The sequence below is a fragment of the Leguminivora glycinivorella genome, chromosome 22, assembly GCF_023078275.1.
Source record: "Leguminivora glycinivorella isolate SPB_JAAS2020 chromosome 22, LegGlyc_1.1, whole genome shotgun sequence".
NCBI lineage: Eukaryota > Metazoa > Arthropoda > Insecta > Lepidoptera > Tortricidae > Leguminivora > Leguminivora glycinivorella.
In genome coordinates this window covers 9,690,008-9,713,604 of record NC_062992.1, presented here as the reverse complement: position 1 = coordinate 9,713,604, position 23,597 = coordinate 9,690,008, and the positions used below count along the sequence as shown (strand labels likewise).

Genomic DNA, 23,597 nt, shown 5'->3' with positions numbered 1-23,597 from the left:
AAATTATTTTTTTAATTCTTTGTTTTTAACCCCCGACGCAAAAACGACGGGGTGTTATAAATTTGACGTGTCTGTCTGTCTCTGTGTGTGTGTGTGTGTCTGTCTGTGGCATCGTAGCTCCCGAACGGATGAAACGATTCAGATTTAGTTTTTCTTGTTTGAAGTCTGAGTTAGTCGGGAGTGTTCTTTAGCCATCATGTTTCATGAAAATCGGTCCACTACGTCGCGGTCGGGGGTTTTTTCAAAATTTTAATTTTGTGGTTATTATGAAGTTGATACCGATTTTTGTTTATTCTGTAGTCACACTACTGTACATACATTGCAAATTTCATGAAATCTTGTCAAATTTGCAGCTTCCACCATCCACCACTAACAAAAAATACTGTTCTCCACAGAAAAGTGTTCGGCGAAGGCCATCTCTACGCCTACGGTACCTTCCGCGACATCTACCACACGACTGTCCGCCACGACCCGGAAGGTCTACTGGGCATCCTGTCCGGTCTACTAGTGGTCCAGGCCGGGGCCCACGCCACTAGGATCATGTTGGCTTACAACCACGCCAGGTCAGTTATATATAATTTTTTTTAATACTACGTCGGTGGCAAACAAGCGTACGGCCCGCCTGATGGAAAGCGGTCACCGTAACCTATGGACGCATGCAACTCAAAGAGTGTCACACGCGCGTTGCCACCCCATTAGAAACTTGTACATTCCCTTTTGCTGTGTTAAATACACAGTAAAAAGGAGTGCACAAGTTCCAAGGAGGGTTCGGGTTGCCAACGACTCATAGGACAATAGACGGAATAAGTCAGTTCCGTAAGTCCTCCCGTCAGCAGCACACCGCACCCTCGTTGAGCTCTGGCAGCCTTACTCACCGGCAGGAACACAACACTATGAGTAGGGTCTAGTGCTATTTGGCTGCGGTCTTCTGTAAGGCGGAGGTACTACCCCAGTTGGGCTCTGCTCTAGATTCGAGCGAGATGATATCCGCTGTGCTGTGCCTTACCACACAAAGCGGAATATCATTCGCTATGCCCTACCTCCTACATGTATTGTAGTACGGGCAATTTTCCGCAACTCGACCTCTTTCGCCTATTTTGCGTGATGGGGGGTTGGCTAGTCGTGCCACTGCCATCGCAACTCCTCGATAATCCTACCAGACCTTTAATGTTGAGTAGGACCTCGGGGAGGTCTTTCGGAGATCCGAGATATTTTGCCCTGTATGAAGCCACCCTGCTGCACTCCAGCACCACGTGAGCAGCTGTTTCCTCTGTCTCCATGCACCCTCGGCACAGGGGACTGTCCGTAGCACCTGTTATGAAAAGATGTTTGTTAAATAGTCCATGACCTGTTATGACACTGGTTACCATTCCCAGGCGGACCTTCCCTAGTTGAAGAAGCGTCCTTGTGAGTTTTCCATGGCTAGTTTCGCCTGTCTGAATCCAGACTGGCTTAGCCAGTGTGCTGTGTGTAGTTTCCCTGTAAAAGGTAGGTTGTATAACACTTGCCACATAATATACTACAAGGTCTACTGGGCACTCTGTCCGGTCTACTAGTGGTCTAAGCCGGAGCCACCAGGATCATGCTGGCTTACAACCACGCCACGTCGGTTACTTATGCCATGAGCTCCCGATTTTATCCTGAAGGTCTGCTGTATGGAGCTCTTCAAAAAGGAGTATACAGCATACAAGTTTCAAAGGGTCGGCAAATTACTTGTAACATCTCTGGACTAGGCGTCCATGTGCTGCGCTGACTGCTTACCATCAGATGGACCTTATGCTTGTTTGACACCAATCAGCCAGTGCACATTGTGCACTTACCTTTTTGACTTTTCGGGTGCATACTGTAGACATGTCTACTTCCACGATAATATAAAAATTTTACCTTCCAATAAAATTTGTATTATGTTTCCTGATACGTCGGAGATCTTGATAAGAGAGAGAGTGCATCACCTTAGTTGACCGATAGATGCCGCTAGCGTCTATAATGAAGTCGCTCCGTTCTGTTTACCGACTGCCGTGACGTCAGTTCCGTCTCCCCTCCCTGCAAACAGAGGAAATCGCGCGCGCCTCGACCGCCGCCGTCACATTGTTGAGGAGAAGTACCGTCTATGTAATGACGCTGCCAGGAAGACATTACTCAGATCTCCGACGTATCAGGAAACATAATACAAATTTTATTGGAAGGTAAAATTTTTATATTATGTGTTCCGTTCTACGTCGGAGATCTTGATAAGAGATCTGTTTATTATCTCCTGGTGGCGGGTCAGCAGGCGCGCGAGCGTTAGGGCTACGCTTATTGGCTAGGAAAGTAAATAACTTTAAAATAAGAGTAGTTTGAAACGCATATATATTCAATTGACCATAGTAGTCTGTTATGATTAAGCATAATAAAGAGTAAAGAAACATAACCCTAAGGTATAATCATACATTAAATAAATTTAAGAGAGACTTCTCGGTAAGGTTCGCGTCCGATCCGCGGATATCCCGATGGTAGAAGCGTCTAAAGGTAGACTCGTGTTGCCAGTTAGCTTTAGCCAGGATATCGTTAATTGGATACTTTTCTAGCCAATTTAGTGACGATACCGCGGATCGGAAGCTACCCGGTGTAGATTCGATACCGGCGTCTGCTAGGAGACGTTTTAGCCAGCCTCCAATCATCGTGGGCGAGGCGGGCTTGGATGGGGCTCTGGTTGACACGAATAAGTTAGAGCAGAGTCCCCTGACGTTTTCTGTGATTTTTATAAGTTGACGTATCCAGAATACTGGGTTTATATTTTGATCCGGAGCCTCTAAGAGAGTCCAGTTAGACTGTTGGTAAGAACTATTATCTGATTTGGAACCGAATTTCGGACGTAAAGTTATAGAATTAAGGTTATCTGAGAAGTTTTCAGCGCTAATGTGAAGTAGGGTAAGGTCATGGACCCGCCGGCCCGATGCTAGTAGTAATAGAGATGCAGCTCTTCTAGATACGTCATACAAGCTACTTATATTAGGATTAGTTAATTTAAGGTAATTAATCAACTTTCTAGCGTCCCACACTGGGGGTTTGGGAAGCGGTGGCTTTGCTACTGATATAGCTTTTAAAATATTCTTAATTAGAGCGTTAGAGGAAAGCTTAGAGTCCGATAGAGGTTCACACACGGCACTTATCACAGATTTGTGAACGAGTATCGTTCTGTAAGCTAACTTATCTGATAGAAATAGGTGTGCCAGGTATCTCGCTACTTCGCTGGGAGGGGGCGCCTGGCAGTTTATTTTGTTCCTTGAGCACCACAGAGACCATTTCCGCCATATTGGCGTATACGTTTTTACCGTAGAGGCACGCCAGTGGGACATCAGCAAGCTTCTCTCTTGATCCGACCAGCCCTGCGTCACGGTGTCCCACCCGAAATTAGCCAGGCCTCCATGCTCAGGTCGTTGATTTGTGCGGGAGGGCGGTTTGTCGATGTGTCCACTAGGGCCGTCCGGAGGTTGTGGATTTTCAGTGGCCTCGTGACTGCCCTCTTCTTCAGGTCTGGCCTCCAGAACGGTCTCTTCCATTTGGGAGCTATCACGATGAACTGACCTGACGCAGTGTTGAGGTGGTGCAGTACCCGTGGCAGGAGGCTGGGAGGTGGGAAGATCCATGCCAGGTCGTAGTGCCAGTAGCTGCTGAAAGCGTCGTGATAGCAGGCGTTCGAGTCGAGTGAGTCGATTGAGACATACCGTGATACCACGTGGGCGTTCTCGGAGGCGAAGAGGTCGATGGACGGGGTGCCCCAGTGTGCGAAGATTTTCTCTGTGGCTTCTGGGCGCAGGTGCCACTCGGGGGCGCAGTGCCCTCTTGACAGTCCGTCGGCCTCGGGGTTGTACCGGCCTGGTAGGTAGTAGGGAGCCAGTTTCACTTGTAGGTGGTCCGCTAATGTCAGTAGCTTTCGTGTCAGCATTAGGAGAGGAGGGGATCTGGTCCCGCCTTCGTTTTTTATGTAGGCTACAACTGTCCGGTTGTCTGATTGTAGCACGACCCTGGAGTTCCTTAGGTGTTGACTTTCTGATGACAATGCTGCGAAAACTGCGAAAAGCTCTTTGAGGTTGCAGTGCCAAGCCTTCTGTTCGTGGCTCCACTGACCGTTTAACAGCTTTCCGTTGACGACTGCTCCCCACTGGTGATCCGATGCGTCCGTGACAATAAAGTTCGTTGTCCTTACCTCCTCGTGAATGCGGGTTTTTTGGGTCACGTTGTCGATCCACCAATGGAGATCCTGCCGGACTTCCTCTGGAACACGAGGTGGTTGGCGACGTGGGGCTACTCCTAGCTGCCTGAGGTATTGCTGTAGACTGCGAAAGTGCAGCCTCCCTCTGCGGACCACGAAGCTCGCGAAGTTGAGGCGGCCCAGGAGGCTTCGTGTCTTCTTTGGTGTGAGTGACTCGGAAGTAAGGCAGTTCCGTAGGTCTTGATGAAGAGAACTTACTTTCTTTACCGGCAGCGATCGAGTGTTGTGACGCGTGTCCCACGTGATGCCCAGGAACTCGATGATCTGTGTGGGACTTGTGACGGATTTTTCGTAGTTTACTTGCCATCCCAAGTTGACGAGGGTCGAGTTGGCAAGTAGTACCTGCTCTGCTAGTGATTTCTTTGATTGGTTTGCGATTAAGAAATCGTCTAGATAGACTACTGTGCGAAGACCACGTGATCTCAGAAAGTGTGCCACCCAATTTGATAGTGTCGCGAATATTTTGGGGGCGACGGAGATTCCAAACGGGAGACATGTCATCTGCATTAGTCGGCCTTGATAGCTTATCCGAAGAAAGCATCTGTGTTGAGTCAGAATAGGCACGTGGTAGTATGCTTGGCTTAGGTCGAATTTCGCTAGCCAGTCTCCGGATTGTAGAAAATTGTGCATATGACAGTGATTGAACAGCCTGAAGCGTGAGGGTCTCAGATACTGGTTGAGAGACTTTAGATTGAAAATAGTTCTTACTTTCCCGTTGTTCTTCCGCAGCAGAAAGAGAGGCGAGATGTAGCTGGGGGTAAGAGGCGCAGGCTCTAGAACTCCTTCTCGTGTCATGGTTTCTATCTCGTCTGTCATTTGAGGTGACTCTGGAGTGCGAAACTTGTGAAGGACGTCCAGCGTAGGTAAGATCAACGGGGGTTTCTTGACAAAGGGGATTCGGACTGATGAAATTAAATCTAGAACGGTTTCCGGGGCTTTTAATTTCTTCCAGTTGCCTCGAAAGTGTTGAAGACAACCGGCTGAAAATTTTCGTGAGTCATCTTCGGCGACGAGTGTCACGGTGTCTCGAGCTGTCTCCTTTCGACCCCTTTTTCTTGGAGCCGGAGTCTCGGGACCCTTTGGCGGCGGCGGGTTTTTTGTCCGATTTTTGCTTATTGGAGGCCTGTCGGCGAAAGGGTTTGTCTTTGGGAGTCGAACCCTGGGCAGGAGAGCGCTGACGAGTGAAGGAGTTATGCGTAGGTTGTTTTCCCACCTTTTCGATGCCGCCGATCTTCTGCACGTAGGCGCTCAGTTTCTCGGGGTTGAAGATGTATTCCGACGTCGGAGGAATCTTGTCTATGTCCTCCTTCACGTATTTATCCTTCATGGAACGGAGTAGGTCAAATCTTCGCTCTGCTATGGCTTCGGCCCGTTTCCCGGAGACTATCTGTAAGATATCGTGAGAGATTACCTTGTAATCTGATTCGTTGTCGAACAGGTCCTTCAGCTTGCAGTAGAGCGCACCGGCAGGCTCTGCTTCCGGTGTGGCGGACCACTCTATTAAGTTTTGCAGGGCTTTGTTGAGCGCTTCGTTTTGTGCGATTATCGCATTGGAAAGTGCGGCAAAGCTTCGTTCCGTTTGTGTCGCACGAGAGCCTCGAGAGGTCGAGGGGCCTTCGAAACGGCGGAGCTCCTCGTTGATCTGCACCTCCGTGAACCCGGGAGAAGCTATATATTTCTTTTGGGTATCCGCATAACGTACCGCATTCCATTCCGGGCAGTCGAGGCGCGATAGAGCGCAGCTCCTGGCGACACGATCCGCTTTCGCCTTAGCGATGGCCGGTTCCTTGATAGATACCGAGAGGTCGGCGATCTGCTCGTGCCGTGCGGCGGGTACCTGCCCGCCCTCGTGCGCGCCGATCGGGATCACGCGGACCGGAAATGCCGGCATCGCAGCACACGGGCCCACGTCGGACAGCAAGGGCGCCGCTGTGGACAGCGGCGGCGCGGGGGTCGCCGGCGCGGGCGGCGGTACGGTGGGCGCTAGCATATAAATCGGCAGCGGAGGAGCCGCGGACCGAGCTAGGCCGGGCGGTGGCGCCGCCGGGGCGGGCGGCACCGTCGAGGTCGGTGGCGCCCCGTAGGCGGCCGGCGTGGATGCGGCGTCCGCTTCGGTCGCCTGTGCGGCGGGCGGGGGCGGCATCCCTGTAGTGTTCGACTCGCCCACGTGGGTAGCTAAAATATCGTTGAGCTGGCTCACCAGTTGGCTCGATAGGAACTCGAACGTCCTTTCCAGTCCCGAAGTCGTCGAGCGGTGCGAGGCGCTACTGGGAGCGTGGCTACGCTCGCGGCCGCGGCCCCGGCGCGCGCGCTCCGGCGACGGCGACGGCGACGCCGAGCGGCCGGCGCGGCGGCTCCGGCTGCGCGCCCGACGATAGTATTCTTCCGGGCTCCCTGAGCGCTGTCGCCGCGAACCGCGCGAAGAACGCGAAGCACGATCCCTCTCCTCGGATGCGGAGCGACTTCCGTTACCGTTCATTATGAAAATGTTTTCACTGTTTAGGAAAAACACGTTTGCAACTAGTGCATTTTCTACTTTAATCTCGAAAACGCAAACACTAGTATAAAAACTGATAATTGGTAACGATTTGAGCAAGTATGGGCAGAGAATTAAGAAAAATTTATAAAAAGTGGGTAGAATCAAAAACACTGATCCGGATATTCCGTTGCGGAATTTTTATAAAAGAGAAATCTTATTTAAAATAAGAAAACAGTGTTCTAAGTTCTGCCCAAAGGAAAAGAAATAATTTCGTAAGTAGAAATTAATTCTCGCGGCCCATACTGCAAGACAAGTAAAGTATACGGACCTTCGGTCAGACGGTCGACGCAACAATGAGACGGCGGCGGTCGAGGCGCGCGCGATTTCCTCTGTTTGCAGGGAGGGGAGACGGAACTGACGTCACGGCAGTCGGTAAACAGAACGGAGCGACTTCATTATAGACGCTAGCGGCATCTATCGGTCAACTAGGGTGATGCACTCTCTCTCTTATCAAGATCTCCGACGTAGAACGGAACACATAATACAGTTAAAAAGGACCGTTTAAACTTAGCATAGTGACTTTTGAGGTCATAATGAACAACTTTTACTATCGGAGCGCTGCTGATTTAGCGAAAAAAAAATTTCGCTGTTCCATAGAAATGAGAGTCGAAATGTATGAAACAGCCAATTTTTTTTTTGCGATTTCAGCATTGGTCCCATAATGAATCTTGTTCATTATGACCTCAAAATTCACTATGCAAAGTTTGAACACTACTTTTTATTTCACCGTGTATATTTATGATATTTTTTTCCAGGGCCCGCATAATGCGCTGGGTATTCTGGTCCCTAGTGTTCGGCGCGACCGGTGGCGCCCTCTGCATGTTCTCAAAGAACGGCGGCCCGATTCCCATCAATAAGAACCTGTGGAGTGTGTCCTTCTGCCTAGTGACGGCTTCTATGGCGTTCATGGCTCAAGCCGTGTTGTACTTCTTCGTGGATTTGAAGATGAAGTGGGGCGGACGACCTTTGTATTATGCTGGTAAGTTGGTCTAAAATGTACAGGATTACTTACATCCAATTATTATTTGTTTATTTATTTAATGAAAAAGTAAAACACAGCATTACAGTTTACACTAAGGAAGTCCTTTAGGTCCTTTAGGTTGTGAAATGCTTTTGAGTGGAGTCCTTTTGTGGCCTCTATCTGCAGTATCAGCACCTTTTGTCTTACTAATAATAAGCAATAATTTGCATAAGACGCGAGTTGGTACAGTGGCTTGACAGCCACTGGGCAGGAAGCGGTGTACACCTCTCGACACCCTTGAGTTCTCACACCGGTGTTGCCCTTGAGCCATCTTGGATGTCGCTTTTTGTGGGGGCCCATCTTGTGGGGACGAGTCACCGTCTGCCGGAAATAAAATTGGATACCGTTTTATTAGGCAGGCGTCCGGTTTTTTATCCATAGCCCAGTATTTATTCCATCACTTTCATCAAAATAGCCCAGTTCATTTTAGATTCCATTAACTCTCAAATAGTCCTTACACCCTGGCGGGTGTTGCCTCTGCGTGTGTCCCATGATACGGGCAAGGGCAACATCCGCTCGGTGTACCCCTTACATTTAATTAAAGTGTCGAAAGGGCCTCTACGCGTTGGCTTCGGCCCCGCGCACGCCTCCCAAAGGTCCGGAATACCATTGTTCCGTGATGGGAAAGACATAGCAATATAGTTTTAAGTATTTTGGTTCATAAGATCTCTTTTTTTTTTTCTTTTTCAAATGTATGTGGTGCTGTATGATGGTTTCTGCAATAAACGTTTTTCTATTATATTCTAAACTACAGAATAAAAAACAAGACACAAGTAGAAGATAAGTACAAAAAATATAAAAAAGAGACACTAATAAAACTTTAGATTTGGGCGACGACGTAACAGAGTGGCTTCATTGCGTCGTCTGACTTGGTGTAGAATTCGGCAGGTTGCCCCGGAACCGCCGAAACACCACATCCTTCGGCCAAAAGTCTGCGCGATTGTATCCTGCAGCGGCCGCGGCACGCGCACCACAAATTAAGTGAAGTGCACGTAGTGGCGCGACTGCAGCTGCTGCACCCTCAGTGCGTAGCCAGTCTTCCGACGAACGTACTCCACCACCTCGTCACACCTCGGACACTGGCGATCAAATATATGAAAGAGGCGCGTTCCTAGCACACAGTCTAAGCTCGTGTAGGTGAACGCGTGCCATGCTTGTATGAGTGAAATATGACAGGTCGACTGTTCGCGTTTTTGACAAGCGGTAACTGTGAGGTAACCGAGAGGGGCGTGGCGACATTTTCAGCGGGGAGCGGGAGTGGCCATAGTGTACGATAGTACTCTTTATTATACTGTGACCTCGTTGGCCCCGGCGGAGTAATGCAAGCAACATTCTCCCATAATATTCCTCTTTGTTTCAGGTCAAAACGCGCTCTTCCTCTACCTCGGCTCCGAACTCCTGAAAAAGCACTTCCCTCTCCACATCCACGTGCCGGCCGCCACTCACGCGCAGCTACTCGCCACACACGCCTTCGCGATGTTAGTGTGGATCGCTGTGGCCATCGCCCTGCATAGGAAGAGGATCTTTATCACGCTGTAGAAGGTTGGACAATGGACATCTTATATAACCTCGTAGGCCGCGATTTTTCAACAGTTTCTCACGCTAGGATAGAGATAAGCTCCTCATTTCTTATACTAGTGTGAACTAGGATAGAGATAGGCTCGGAACTCCTCAAAAAGCACTTCCCGCTGCGGATAAACATATACTGCGATTTTTTAAATAGTTTCTGAGACTAGGAGAGCCTAGCTCGCCTTGCTCGCCACGCACGCCTTCGCGATGTTAGTGTGGATCGCTGTGGCTATAGCCCTGCATAGTAAGAGGATCTTCATCACACTGTAGAAGGTTGGAAACTTGTTTATAAGAGTGTTTTAGATTTCAACCCTATTGGCAATGTTTTATCCTCTAGTATGCCACGATTTTTCAACAGTTTCTCCCGCTAGAATAAAGATAGACTCCTCATTTCTAATAATAATGTGGACTAGGATAGAGATAGGCTCGGAACTTAAGAAGCACTTCCCGCTGCAGCTAAACATATAATGCGATTTTTTAAATAGTTTCTGAGACTAGGAGAGCCACGCTCGCCTTGCTCGCCACGCACGCCTTCGCGATGTTAGTGTGGGTCGCTATGGCCATCGCTCTGCATAGGAGGAGAATCTTTACCACGCTGTAGAAGGTTAGGAAGTCGTTTATCACAGTTGAATAAGATTCCAAAGTAATTGTCAAGGTTTTATCATCGCTTATGCCACGATTTTTTAGCAGTTTCTCATACTAAGATAGCCTAGTACAGAGATAGGCCGCCACACACGCCTTCGCGATGTTAGTGTGGATCGCTGTGGCCATCGCCCTGCATAGGAAGAGGATGCATTGGAAACAATGGAAACTCGTTTATAAGAGTGTTTTAGATTTCAACCCTATTGGCAATATTTTATCCTCTAGTATGCCGCGATTTTTTAACAGTTTCATACACTAAAATAGCAAAGAAAAGAGATAAAGTTATATTCATAATGTTTATCTTTGATAAAGTTTTGTTGGCGCAGAATTAGTCCCAGCTTATTTTAGGACATTATTGGGTAGTAACACTTTTGAGCTATTAGACTTATATTGACCGGGATATAGACCGTGATTACCTTTTTGATTTTTGTCGAGCTCCCGATATTCACAAATATAAAAATTTCAATCGTGAGGATGGCTTCAAACTATCTAATGTATGGAATCCAGTGATTTGTTTGTGTAAAAAACCGGTGAAGTCAGAATTGAACAAACGTAGTGACACTGTGAGTGTAGTGTGTTTGGACAGACCATCGAGTGTGAATGCGACCAGTGGTAACGCTGAAAGTGAACGCAGCCGACGCGCGCGAAGGAGGGTAGATCGCGCGCTGTCTATGCAACTTTAACATCCACCCGCCTTCGTCAGTTTTCCGTGATCATGATGCATGCAACTGCGTCGAAATATCGGGAGCTCGACAAAAATCAAAAAGGTAATCACGGTCTATATCCCGGTCAATATAAGTCTAATGAAAATAACCGTAAATCATTCAAAACTTTTGAGCTATGTCATTTGAGACGTTCCACTGGTAAAGCTACCTTATGTAGTGAGGCGTCTTTAATAATAGGTTGGCTGTCACAACCGCCATAAGGCACCTTTACACATGAAACGTCGTATTTTAAATCATTAATAGTCAGAAAAGTTCCAGTAGATTATCTCTCAATAGTCTGGGTATATTAGATATCTTGCACACGAAATTAGTTTTTAATTATTGTAATAAAGAAAGCGGAAAAGTTAAATTTGGTGTACTGGACAGTCAGATATTTCTTGAAATATTTAAGGACAAGTACTGTGTTGCGTTATGGGCATTCAATTTAATTATTATTTTACAAATGTGTATTTCCATTACAAAACGGGTTTTCATGCTTCATGTCCAAGAAAAGAATTTTTATCCTATACTAAAAGAAAATTATATTATTGCATTTTAACCCCCTTATTCATAAAAAATCACTAAAGTTATCAAGCCGATAAAGTTCGTTTGTCCTTTTCTGACGCATTGGTGTGATAGAAAGGGACAAACGAACTTTATCGGCTTGATAACTTTAGTAAACGTTTATGAATAAGGGGTTAGTCTTTAAAACCCTTCTATAGTGGAAAGTTACATAGTGTTTTAATTGCAATTGGTAATATGGAATTACTATGAAATACTGAGGAGTGACGTCACGGTCAATTCATTTACTTTATATCTTTCTCTTTGACTTATTAAATAGAAATTATGTTTAAACATAACTACTGTCCATATTTTTCTTCTAATTATGTGGTGCTTTATTTCGTGCACTGCATAAAATATTTTATTTTAAGTATAGGAAACTAGCCTATTATTATGCTCAAGGTTTATGTCCTAAAGCATTCAAAAGGTTATAAATTTTAAATCGAATGCCCATATATGGAACGGGATGTATAACTATAAAAGCGTACTAACCTATACTATAACCATATCAACCTATGAATTATATTGACTAGTGTTTATTTCGATTTCATCTTTTCATCAAATAATGTAAGAAAATATGGAGTTTGTGATATTGATATGTAACTCAATTAATTTTAATGAATGTTGTAGTAATGCCAAAATTATTATATAAATATATATGAAATATTATAGTACTTATAATAATAAACACATATTTTAAAGTATTTGCATTTAACACCTCCTGTGACCGATTTTTATGTAAATGCTTGAAATAATAAATTAATAATGCATGTGAAGAAAAATGCATGCGCTTAATATTTTTTTTAATGGTTAGGCAAGTCCACACATAGCAAGTACCGTCACACCTCGGACAATGGCGATCAAATATATGTAAGAGGCGCGTTCCTACGCACACAGTCCAAGCTCGCGTAGGTGAACGCGTACCGTGCTTGTATGAGTGAGATATGACAGGTCGACTGGTCGCGTTCTTGACCGGCGGTAACTGTGAGGTAACCGAGAGTGGGTGGGAGGCACTTTCAGCGGGAAGCGGGAGCATACTGTACGATAGTAATAAGCGATAAATTATACTGATATAATGCGGACAAAGTGGCAAAAATATGTATACACGACTTAAGTACTTTGACGTGTTGTAGATATATATTTTTGGCACTTTGTCGACAACTATATTTAATAATTATATTATCTTGACTTTAGACGCTGCTCGCTCTGTGTGGACGCGCCTGTTGAATTATTTGATTGCAAAGCAACACTAGAAATTGCAAATGTTTAGTTCCAATGAGGTTAAAAGAGAACTACTTAGAAAGAAATGACTTTATTAGATGCCTTGACTTTTCTAATATCGCTTTAAGCAAATAAAATTGAATATTAATTTGGAGATGTAATCTAAAATTGTACATACACGTGTATGTTGTCTAGATAATTATAATTTTCTTGATGATCCCGATACTACTACACCCAGGGCTTAGCAAAGTTGCCATACATTTATAGAACTAACCACCAAATTAAAATTTTGAAAAAACCCCCGACCGCGACATAGTAGACCGATTTTCATGAAACATGGCTAAGAACACTCCCGACTAACTCAGCGTTCAGACAAAAAAAAACTAAATCTAAATCGGTTCATCCGTTCGGGAGCTACTATGTCACAGACAGACACACACACAGACGGACAGATAGACACGTCAAACTTATAACACCCCGTCGTTTTTGCGTCGGGGGTTAAAAATGAGAAGCTGTAATAACCGCAAGTAATATTATTAAAATCAGTGTTTTAATTCCTGCAAACGGGTGTTATTTTTGGCACTTTGACCCGTAGGAAGTCACTCTTACGACACACATAAAAGACGTCCCCCTGTCTCAACCCTATAGTCCGTTTTCACATTATCCGATCCGATATCGGATGTCGGAAGGATTTCAATGGAACAATCCAAGATGGCACCTGTAATGTATGGGATATCGGTTTGATATTAGGACCACCAGACAATCGGCAATGCGGCATCGCTTCACGGTTAGTATTCCAAAAATACGCACTAAGCGTTTCGCTTCAACATTTATTTTGCGAACCGCCACGGAGTGGAATGCCCTGCCCGAGTCTGTGTTTCCGCACGAGTACAATCCAGGTCTCTTCAAAGCAAGAGTAAATAGGTATCTCATAGGTAAGCGAGCTCCACCGTAGACTGCATCATCACTTACCATCAGGTGTGATCGTGGTCAAACATCTACCTATGCATACTAAAAAAACAGTGAAAACGCACTTATTTGTCGATCGGGAAGAAGAATAGATACCTCGATAGTCCCTCAGCGATCTATGCTACGTACAGATGAGCAAGTGAAAGTGATAGTATGGGAATATATCAGAAAGCAAGGGTAATATTGGGTACTTTAGGGTTCGTTTGTGTTGTAGGCATTTTTTTGTATCCGCTCACATTGCTACGTGTGCGTAGCATGCGCTGCAGTGGATCTGTATGGTTCATAAATTATACGATAACCACAAAATTAGTAGACCGATTTTCATGAAACATGACTAAGAACACTCCCGACTAACTCAGCTTTCAGACAAAAAAAAAACTAAATCTAAATCGGTTCATCCGTTCGGGAGCTACGATGCCACAGACAGACACACAGACAGACATGTCAAACTTATAACACCCCGTCGTTTTTGCGTCGGGGATTAAAAATCAAGTCTTGCAGTAAAATGCATTTGGGTAACTTCTGAAATCAAAGAAAAGCAGTATTACTCGAATGGCCCTGTTTCAACTAAATATGGCAATATTAGGACATCAAGGCCTTTCCAAAAAGAATTCTACACGAGTGAATAAAGCATTTTCGAAATTACCCCGATGCACTGTCGGGAATATCGGGATCATTAAAAGTAATTGATTAAATTTCGTTAAAAATTGCTCACATGTAAATAGGATAGTTGTATCCACTGATGACACAATGTATTTATAAAAAAAAAAAATCTGTATAGTGCGTAAAACTTACCTACGTACAGTCAAGTGCAAAAATACGTATCGATTTTATCCGCTCAAAAATATGTACCGAGACCTTATTCCGCCGACATAAAGTGCTATGGGACATATTTTTGATAAGTTGTACGCACCCATATTTTTACACTTGACTGTACGTTGGAGTCAGATCTAGTTACAATTCCAAAAAGTTATATAATAATGGCGTCAAATTATTTAATCAATGTTTATTATGTTACGCCATTTTATCGGAGAAAGAATTATGTTTTGTATATTGTTTAATGTTCATATATTTTTTATGTTTATCATAAAAGTCTGTTTGCTTGTGTATTAAACTAAAGATTAATAGATTCTCGGGTTACTATTTTTAGTTAAATACCTAAACTAATACACTTGTTTTGGACAAAATAGTTATTTTCTCTTATCATTATTTTCAAAAGGTGAAGATTGCGTTAATATTAAACTTAGAATTAGAACTATACACGATGTAACTGAAATATTATGTTTAGTTCCATTTACTTTCAATAAATATGATTTTATTTGTAAATTGTTGTTTCAATTAAATTCATAAAATATACATACATACATACAATAATCACGCCTGTATCCCATAAAGGGGTAGGCAGAGCACATGAACTACTACTAAGTTTCATTGCCACTCTTGGCAAAAAGGGGTTGTAAGAAATCCAAATTGTGACATTGCAGTGATAGGTTGCCAGCCTCTCGCCTACGCCACAATTTAACCCATATCCCACAGTCGACTTCTACGACACCCACGGGAAGAAAGGGGGTGGTGAAATTCTTAACCCGTCACCACACGGGGTTCTACTATTTCTCTCGCGATATCTCTAAGAGTTAGGGAGTTAATACAATTTATTTATTGAAACTTTATTGCACATCTAAAGAAAAATGTACAAATGGCTGACTTAATGCCAAAAGTTCTCTACCAGTCAAACAGAGGCATAATTATATGTACATCATTTTTTCCGAGTAACAGAAGACTTATATTACTCATAATTTTATGGTTAGTAAAAATATTAAAAAGTTTTAAGGTTAGTAAAGGAATAAGATCATTTTGTAGAAAAACTATACTATCATTTCGTCTCTTTTGATCTTGATCATGGATTAAACAGGAAAACTCAAAAACATAGTCAACAAATGAAACAAAGCGTTATAAAATTCTCCAGTCACATGTTTAGGTACATCCACGTATGGTCCGACTTCGTCTTCCTGGATTTCGTGGTCGTGGTAGAACCACTCGGGGAAAAGAGAGGGGGGACCGATGATGTAGTGCCACTGTCTTCCTACCGCTCGGACTATCAGCGAGGTGTGAAGGCCTTTGAAGTATAACTGAAATGAAGATATATTGATTTAAACTAAGTGTTAACATGCGTTTTCACTTAGTGTTCTGGTGCCGTACCCGAATAGCATTTCTGCGACGCGAAACGAAAACGAAACGAAAGGTAGTCTGGCTCTGTCGCGCCAATACGCAAAAGCGATAGAGATAGATATCTACGAGCGTCTCGTTTCGTGAGCGTTTGTGCCATTCGGCTACGCACCCTGTTCAGAACATTAAGTGGAAACGCAGCTTAAGGCCTGGGTGGACGTTCGGTTGGACGCGTACAGCGGGGTGGGCCCGCCCCCCGCCCTTGTTCACGCTATGCAGCGTCGACTCAGGACACTTGCATGAGTTTTATTTGTTTGATATGGCTATACTAGTATAACACAAAACTATATTAGTATAACTAAATACTAATGAGCGAAACAAAAATAGAAGAAAAAACTTTAGGAATCTAGATATACATCCACGCCGCATGACCCGCTTTACTTTTTAAATGTTTGAAAGCATCACCAAAGGCCATGGACTGGACACCAGCGGAACGACAGACTTCATGTCATCGTCTGTTCGCTGTGTTCTTATACACGGTGTTTCCGGTATCACTCAAAACCTCAGACACCCCAACTGATTTTTATTTTTTTAAACTCATCTAGTGTATTCATCTTTTAATCTGATCGTTACTTTTTTTTTAATTGAATTTTTAATTTTCTGTACAGCTCTACTTGACTTTTAGCTCTACACTCAATAAAATAATTGCTAACTACCATCATAAACCATAAGACTATTTATTTGTGTACGTTACTGCAACGACATAAGGTTTACCAATAGACAGCTAAGATGTCACTGTAAAACACTTTAAAGCTTTGTCACAGTAAACTTCAAATTGGACAGGTAATCGCAGTAAGCAAATAAACTCAATATTCAAAATGACAAGGTTGTAATTAGGTAAGAGTTCAATTTGTTATGACTTATGATAAACATTAAGATTGAACTGACAAACAACGTCAAACTAGTAGCGGAAAAAATAATCGTCCAAGTAACCGGCCAGTATTAATACCCCTAAATACTGAAAAAAGGTAAACAACCTCTAGCAATGCGATATACACAATGTTGTATTACGAGTACAATAGAATGGGCACGTAAAAATAACTAATAATACTAATTTAAATAAAAATATTACCCCCATCAAGATATAGCTCAATCGATTCTACTCTCGATTCTGAACAAACTGTTTCAGGTTTTTAGTGTTAAGTGAAACACGGTGTATAAAGCTAGGCTGAGACTTAGTGATAGTGAGGTTTGTTACGCAGTCGCAAGGTTGCAAGAGAAGCCCCGATAATCGAATGGCACCTACCTTTATCGAAGGCAGGCCCCGATCTGCATCGTCTATGTTCATTTCAGCTTCATCATGTGTAGTAAGACTAGAAAAAAAATGTTTGTTTAGGGTTGGTTTATTCTCAATAACAACTTTATCTGCCTTACTGGGACGCCATGATGTAAGGGATTTCTGGACTTCGAAGGGCCTTAAGTTTGTTCTTTTACTAGATTCGAATTCTGGTAGTGATAGACGGAAGTAGATGCCAGGCCAATTTCTTGTTTTCTGTGCTCTGTCACACAAGTTCAATGAGGAAAACACTGAACGCCAGATAGCAAAGGCAAAATCTGTTATCTGGACGCCATTACTTATTAGCGATATTGTACTTTACAGAGTCCCGCATAAGACTTCGCTTTTTGCGGTCTTTAGCATCTTTGTTAAGATTTTCTGAAGACGGGTAACCGTCTTCAATGTTGTCGGTTGTAAAGCCATCTGGCGGTGAAAAGGTTAATCTAAGTATTTCATTGTGACCTTGACAATACTTACGCGAATTTGTTTATAACTCTCATAATTTCAGCAAGCATAGCTTTCTCGTCGACTTTAAGAATGGGTCTCGACGGCTTCTTAGCTCCTTTGCTCTTCCTGGGCTGACGATGACTGGGACTGAAATTGGAATCGTTTAAACAACTATTACCCCCTTATTATTCATAAACGTTCTCTAAGTTATCAAGCCGATAAAGTTCGTTTGTCCCTTTCCTACGTATTGGTGTGACAGAAAGGGACAAACGGACTTTATCAGCTTGATAACTTTAGTGAACGTTTATGAATAAGGGGAGGGGGTTAGTAAATAAATACCTATCTATGTATATATTACTTCAAGTGTTTCAAGTTTAGGGATAAATATAATTTTCACATTTAAAACTAAGTATACTAAGTTTAAAATCTCTCCTCTTAAAATCTTTATTTAATGAAGTAACTGATAATTAAGATAGAACTTTAGGTACTTGATAAGTTCACCCTTCCTTGTCCCCCACATATCGGATCACAGCAAGTGCTATCACAAAGTCGTAAGGTTTAAAATTCAAAGAGCGGAACAGTGAACTTGTTAAAGTTGGTTTTATCATAAAATCAATTCCATCAGACAACATGAGGAAAAGAGTAACCAATCAAAATGTGCATTAAATACCTAAGTAGGTATTTGCCACTCAGGTAAATATTTCAATAAAATATGGCACTATTTAAAAAAAAGCGTCGATAAAGGCGGGGTCGTCGCTACTCTTGAAAAAGATCCTGTGAAATGGACCGAAATATGTCGAGCGTTATATCGACTTAATACGTGAGTAACCCGCTTAAAATATTTTTAAATATATTTGAGTTTCACGGGAGACGGGAGTTTTATAGTTAAGTAAGGCACTCTTTCATTTGTTTATAATAGTACATTACATCAGAGGCCGGGAAAATGAGGATTTCCGGCCAAGTGGGTATATACGGCCGAGCGAGCGTGCGAGCGAGGCCGGATAGGGATACGAGGCCGGGAATCCGTTTTCACGCCGAGGCATGTATAGTGCTCTGTAAATTCTCCACTTACACGTTTGGCACGAAATATTGTATGTATTATAATATATGTATGTAGGTATATAATATGTAAGTAGTATGTATGTGTAGGTATTATATGTATTATGTAGGTATATGCTTTTTAGCTACAATTAATTACTTTTAATTTAGTTTTTTTGCACCTCCTAATTAGTTAAAGTTATGAATACCACTTTTCCACTACCCAAAGGTTGCCTGGAAGAGATCGCTCTTTAGCGATAAGGCCGCCTGTTGTTTACCTCTGTAATAAAATTTATTGTAATGTGTGTGTTCCTATGTACATTTCTGAGGTTGTGCAATAAAGGGGATTTGTATTGTATTGTATTGTACTTTTCTCAAACATACAATGAAATAAAAAAAAATGCTCTAAAGGACAATATTTTAAAAAAAAAGTTACTTTGCAGGCCTAGGCCTAAAAAATAATATGAAATCCCTTTACAGTCCTCTCGAGTTGTTGCGCCCAAAAAGCGATACTTCCCAGCCCATTTTAAGGAACGTAAAGACAATATTTCATTGCATGTTTGAGAAAAGAGTATTTACGAGCTCATGTTAAAAATAAATAGATATAAATACTCTAAATACTCACCCATCGTTCAACTGACGACCAAACACCTCCCTGACCTCTTCTCCCGACACTTGTCTCAACCTCAACGAATCCACGTCTCTATTCAAGCCCAAAACCCAAGCATCCACACTCGGCACAGGAACGCTCAACTTAGGAACCTCTTGCAAACTGTTAAACGTTTCATGAAAAATATAATCATACTTTGGATTCTCTAGTTTCGCAAAAACAGTTGAAAAGAAGAAAAACGCTATTTTGATCATGGTTGAATGAGTAATGATACATATGGAAGACTGAACAACTAAATCAATAGAGTGTTTCTTTTTCTGTGATTCGTTGTGGTGTGTTAGGCACGGTGGTACGTCTTTATCGATGGTAAAGTATGACGCATTCAGGGTGCCGCTTCCTAGTCAGTTTTTGAACGGGCTTTGACCCTGTAACATCGATGGAGAGCCTATGAAGGCAAGTAGGTAATTGGTTTGCTTAAAGCAACAATGAGTTCATCAAAAAGCAGGTTTGAACGCGGCGGCAACGCGAATGCGTAACCAGTGGTGTAAGAGCCTGAAGGCTTTACTAAATCAGATGGGCCGAGTACTTGTTTGCCACCTAAGTAGGTATGTAGTATTAAAAGTAAAGCTGTTTAGGTCTATCTATTGTTATACATACACAGTTATGAGCACTAAAAGAAAGGTATATTTATAGTTGTGTTTTTGAAAATTTTAAGTTCTTTTTTGCACCAATATGACAAAAACAAAATTCAACATGACCCATTAGGAATAGTAGGACAAAAAGCTTATTATTTTCATGCAAGCTTATTTATTAATTAAAGATTAACTGTGTAAGTTATGTACTTAGGTACCTACTACATATTTCGATTAAAAATACGAATATATTATAACAAAATCTTTATTTATATACTCATATATCTATGTACATTATAATTATATCATGAAAACGCTAGCTCTCCCGCTAAACGCCCCGCTCTCCGCCCGAGTATTGGCCGCAGCCTTATCTTATGGAATGTAAGAATAACGTCACCGACCTAATTGAACACAAATTATGCACATAAATTAATACATCGAACACAACACTGCTTATTGATGTTTCTAGAACACTTGATTTTCATGATTCAGAGCCCAGTGTAAGAATAAGAATTTAGTTTAGTGCAAGGACGATTTAATACCGGGACTAAAAAAGCCCGTACAAAATAAGCGTACCCAAGAAATGTAGGCTTAAAACCAGATGGCGCTGAAACAGCGCCATCTAGCTTTTATTTTTTATAAGAACAAATGACATGCTTCTTTATTTTAACCCTTAAATGTACTCTATTGACAGCATGACAGCATTCAGAATTCAAATTTGAATAAATCTTTGTCACGGGTTATCACGTCAATACAAATTTAAATAAATATATATATAGGCATCATCAGTGCAGTTATGATAGTATTTAATAAGTGGCGCTAAAAAGTTGAGGTACGATTCTTAGTATGAAGATTGTAAATTCTGTATAAATCATCCTTGGTTTTATTGTAAAAACGTTATGTTCGTTTTCCAATAAATTTGTTTAGAAAAGTGAAAAATTCAAATAAAAGTGGTGAGTGAAATTAAAAATAAAAAAAATAAAAACAAAGGCGTATTTTAATTTTTAGCGGTTTTTGTAAATGATTTTAACATCATGCGAAATTATGTTTAAATCATTTAAATGTAATAAATAACTATTTTTCTAAGTATATTATTTTTGTATGTCCTTTCGTATTATGTACTTTGTATCTATTATAAAAATTTAATTTCGTGCAGGGCCTCCATATTCTTAAATAGCCTTCTTTCAGCACCCTTCCTTCCTCTTCTCCTAATAAAATCACGTGGTAGCGAACAAGTATAGCAAGGCCTTGGCAAACTGCACGATCTCAGAGCCTCCGAGCTTAGACTCCCCATACACGCGGTCCACGAACGTGATGGGCACCTCACCGATGGTGTAGTCTAGTTGGCGCGCTCTGTCAACAAAAAGTAAATAAATAGCAGGAATTTGACCCCACTGCAGTGGCGGCTGGTGAAAATTTCTGCTAGGCAACACCAAAGCAAAAAGAAACCTACCTTAACATTAGGTACTTTACTAGTAATCAATTTTAGGCAAGCCGGTGGGAATCGGCTTGTATGGACCAGCCGCTAGACTGTTAACTTCGAATGGGAAAAACTTGGAAATAAAAAGATAAAAAAAATAAGTTCAGCAGTTCTGCCACCATGAAGTATATCCTCAATTTTATTTATTAAAAAAAAAATCATGCAGCACACTTTTTAATTCTATGTTGATTTCACATGGAATGGCCCTGAAGTCAACAAAAACATAAAAAATCTTTGTTAACGTGATATTTAATTGCAACAACACAAAAATTATAAACACTCAAGGGCCTGAGACATATTTAAAACCACAGGCAAGAGTAACAACTTCAGTGCAAAATGCAAAAATAGAGGAGCATTGCACAAGACACCAGGCCGTTACTATATTTAATAAATTACCTCCAGATTTGAAAACTATTACTAAGTACATTTGAAACAGTTTTTATTGAGAGGGTGTTTTTATTCCATAGAGGAAATATTTGATATTTGATTTTAATATGTCTTAAGGGTTGATTTGTCTGTTTTTGTGTAGTTTTAAGTATTTGTTCCTCTTTCTTTTCATGTACTATTTTGTATGTTCAGACACAATGCTATATTGTTCATGAATTAAAGTACTATGACTATGACACGATCGGCCCCTATACAAATAGCTGAACTTATTTCTTCTATCTAAATCTAGTTCTGTGGTGAGTACAACTGTGGTTTCATTAAATATTTTATGTTAACGTGTATAAGCGATGCCAACCCTAATAATTGCTCATGGTGCTGGACCAAACAGAGACAAGTTACCCCGGAGAAACATTTTTTAGCACTTGTTAAGGCTTTTTATGTGAAATAAATAAATTATAACGGACCTGATAATCATTTCCATTTGGAACACATAGCCCTTGGACACACAACTGTCTATGAGTTTCTGTAGGATGTCCTTCTTGTACAATCTGCAAAAAATAAGATAAGAATAACAGCCAGCTTCACAGAGTGAGAGAGCTAAAGTTGCAATTCTGATAACATTTAGAGACTTTATATTATTATATTTTACATTATTTATATTTAAAGTGACTTACGGTGAAATGTCAGAAATCAACATTGTTTTCTGAATTTGGTCAACTATTGTGAAAGATTGCTCATATGATAACTCAGTGAAAACCCTATCTTTTGGCTGTGTTGCTGACACTATAGTACTTAGATTAGACATAAAAAAATGGACTAGAACAAAAGCTCTATTACCTAAATGACCCTGTCAAGTCAGAAGCCCCAGGCCTCAACAGCATCTGTGTGACAAAATTGGCACCGCGGGAGATGAGCTTCCGCTTGAAGTCCCAGCCATAGACCCCACCACCATCCTTGTAGCGAGTGCCGGAAACCACATCAAAGTCCTGCTTCCGTTGGAGCTCTATCATCTTTGGGATGAATTTAGGCTACAAAGTAAAAAGAGTACACCACTGACATACATAGAAGTTTAAGTTTATAATTTGTTTGAAATAAGAATTAGTGTCTAGAAGTCCATTATTTTAAGGTTTATGTATGTATGTATATATAAGCTTCATTGTATATAAAGGAAACAAAAGTGACACAGTTAAGTCAGTAATATAAAATGTAGGTGGATTTATCCTTTAATGGGATCTCTTCCAGTCAACCATTGAGGAAATGGGTAAAGTGAATTAACAATGAATGACAAATAAATTTAAAAACATACAACCACTAAAAGAATGAAATTCAAATTTTGTATACAATTACTCAAATACACCAATATAAATAAATAAATAAATTCTCATAAAATATATATTTATATAGACCAAAAAGTAAAATAAAGAAATTAAAAAGGAAGATTGTTATATGTTATTGAACTTTTTACTATACTGTAGAGTAGAGAACGCATGAACTTTATATTATTTAAATACGTACGTGATGACTAAGGTCAGCGTCCATTAGAATGATGAAATTGCCGGTGGCGTGCTTTATTCCGTGCATGTACGCTGTGCCTAAACCCAGCTTCTTCTCTCGAGGGCGCAAAACTATTTTACTGGATCCATATAGCTTCTGCAGCTGTTTGGCCACATCCAGTGTGCCGTCGGGACTTCCATCATCAATTATTATCACTTCAAAATCATAGCCACTGCAATAAAACGATACAAAAGCATAATAAACAAATTAAACTTGAGGAACGTATTTTGTCTGCTATACCTATTATTAAAGTTCTTTTGATGATTACCTTTTCTCCAGATATTTCATAATAAGCCATATTATAATCGGTAAGTTTTCCCTTTCATTGTATGTAGGCAATAATATTGAATATTTATCACTTTTCATGATTTCGGAATCCAAACCCGTGGCAGCCATGCTGTCAAATGTCATTCCACAGACTAAACAACAGATATCTGTTTACAACACGTTTACAACGTAGTGATGT

The 23,597-nt window shown here is 41.6% G+C and overlaps 3 protein-coding genes across 3 annotated transcripts in view; 1 reads left to right on the top strand and 2 right to left on the bottom strand.

Annotated features, from left to right (window-relative positions):
- The window catches only part of LOC125237699 (heparan-alpha-glucosaminide N-acetyltransferase-like), a 28,793-nt gene extending 18,399 nt beyond the window's left edge, over nucleotides 1–10,394 (top strand). The window contains exons 8-10 of the mRNA XM_048144851.1: nucleotides 396–563; nucleotides 7,550–7,773; nucleotides 9,176–10,394. Coding sequence (XP_048000808.1) covers nucleotides 396–563; nucleotides 7,550–7,773; nucleotides 9,176–9,354 — 571 coding nt within the window. The 3' untranslated portion in view covers nucleotides 9,355–10,394. The remainder of the gene's footprint in view (nucleotides 1–395; nucleotides 564–7,549; nucleotides 7,774–9,175) is intronic.
- Nucleotides 10,395–15,333: 4,939 nt separating this feature from the next.
- Nucleotides 15,334–19,625, bottom strand: LOC125237776. Its single transcript, XM_048144955.1, has 4 exons — nucleotides 19,094–19,625; nucleotides 17,461–17,577; nucleotides 16,954–17,020; nucleotides 15,334–15,610 (listed from the first exon to the last, which is right to left on the bottom strand). The coding sequence occupies exons 1-4, from the start codon at nucleotides 19,330–19,332 to the stop codon at nucleotides 15,386–15,388; spliced, it is 648 nt and encodes a 215-aa protein (XP_048000912.1). The 5' UTR covers nucleotides 19,333–19,625; the 3' UTR covers nucleotides 15,334–15,385.
- Nucleotides 19,626–20,510: 885 nt separating this feature from the next.
- On the bottom strand, nucleotides 20,511–23,541 carry LOC125237775 (dolichol-phosphate mannosyltransferase subunit 1). Its single transcript, XM_048144954.1, has 5 exons — nucleotides 23,400–23,541; nucleotides 23,093–23,303; nucleotides 22,415–22,605; nucleotides 22,042–22,125; nucleotides 20,511–21,063 (listed from the first exon to the last, which is right to left on the bottom strand). Exons 1-5 carry the CDS (start codon nucleotides 23,525–23,527, stop codon nucleotides 20,928–20,930), a joined length of 750 nt encoding a protein of 249 aa, XP_048000911.1. The 5' UTR covers nucleotides 23,528–23,541; the 3' UTR covers nucleotides 20,511–20,927.
- Nucleotides 23,542–23,597: the final 56 nt, after the last annotated feature.

Excerpts from the sequence above, each read along its gene's own strand:
- LOC125237776 (XM_048144955.1), bottom strand. The coding sequence starts at position 19,332 with ATGATCAAAATAGCGTTTTTCTTCTTTTCAACTGTTTTTGCGAAACTA. Across the intron at positions 17,578-19,093 it reads GGTCGTCAGTTGAACGATGG|TCCCAGTCATCGTCAGCCCA; the intron begins GTGAGTATTTAG and ends TTCCAATTTCAG. Across the intron at positions 17,021-17,460 it reads AGAGTTATAAACAAATTCGC|TCTTACTACACATGATGAAG; the intron begins GTAAGTATTGTC and ends TTTTTTTTCTAG.
- LOC125237775 (XM_048144954.1), bottom strand. The coding sequence starts at position 23,527 with ATGGCTGCCACGGGTTTGGATTCCGAAATCATGAAAAGTGATAAATAT. Across the intron at positions 23,304-23,399 it reads ATGAAATATCTGGAGAAAAG|TGGCTATGATTTTGAAGTGA; the intron begins GTAATCATCAAA and ends GTTTTATTGCAG. Across the intron at positions 22,126-22,414 it reads GACTTGACAGGGTCATTTAG|ATTGTACAAGAAGGACATCC; the intron begins GTAATAGAGCTT and ends TATTTTTTGCAG.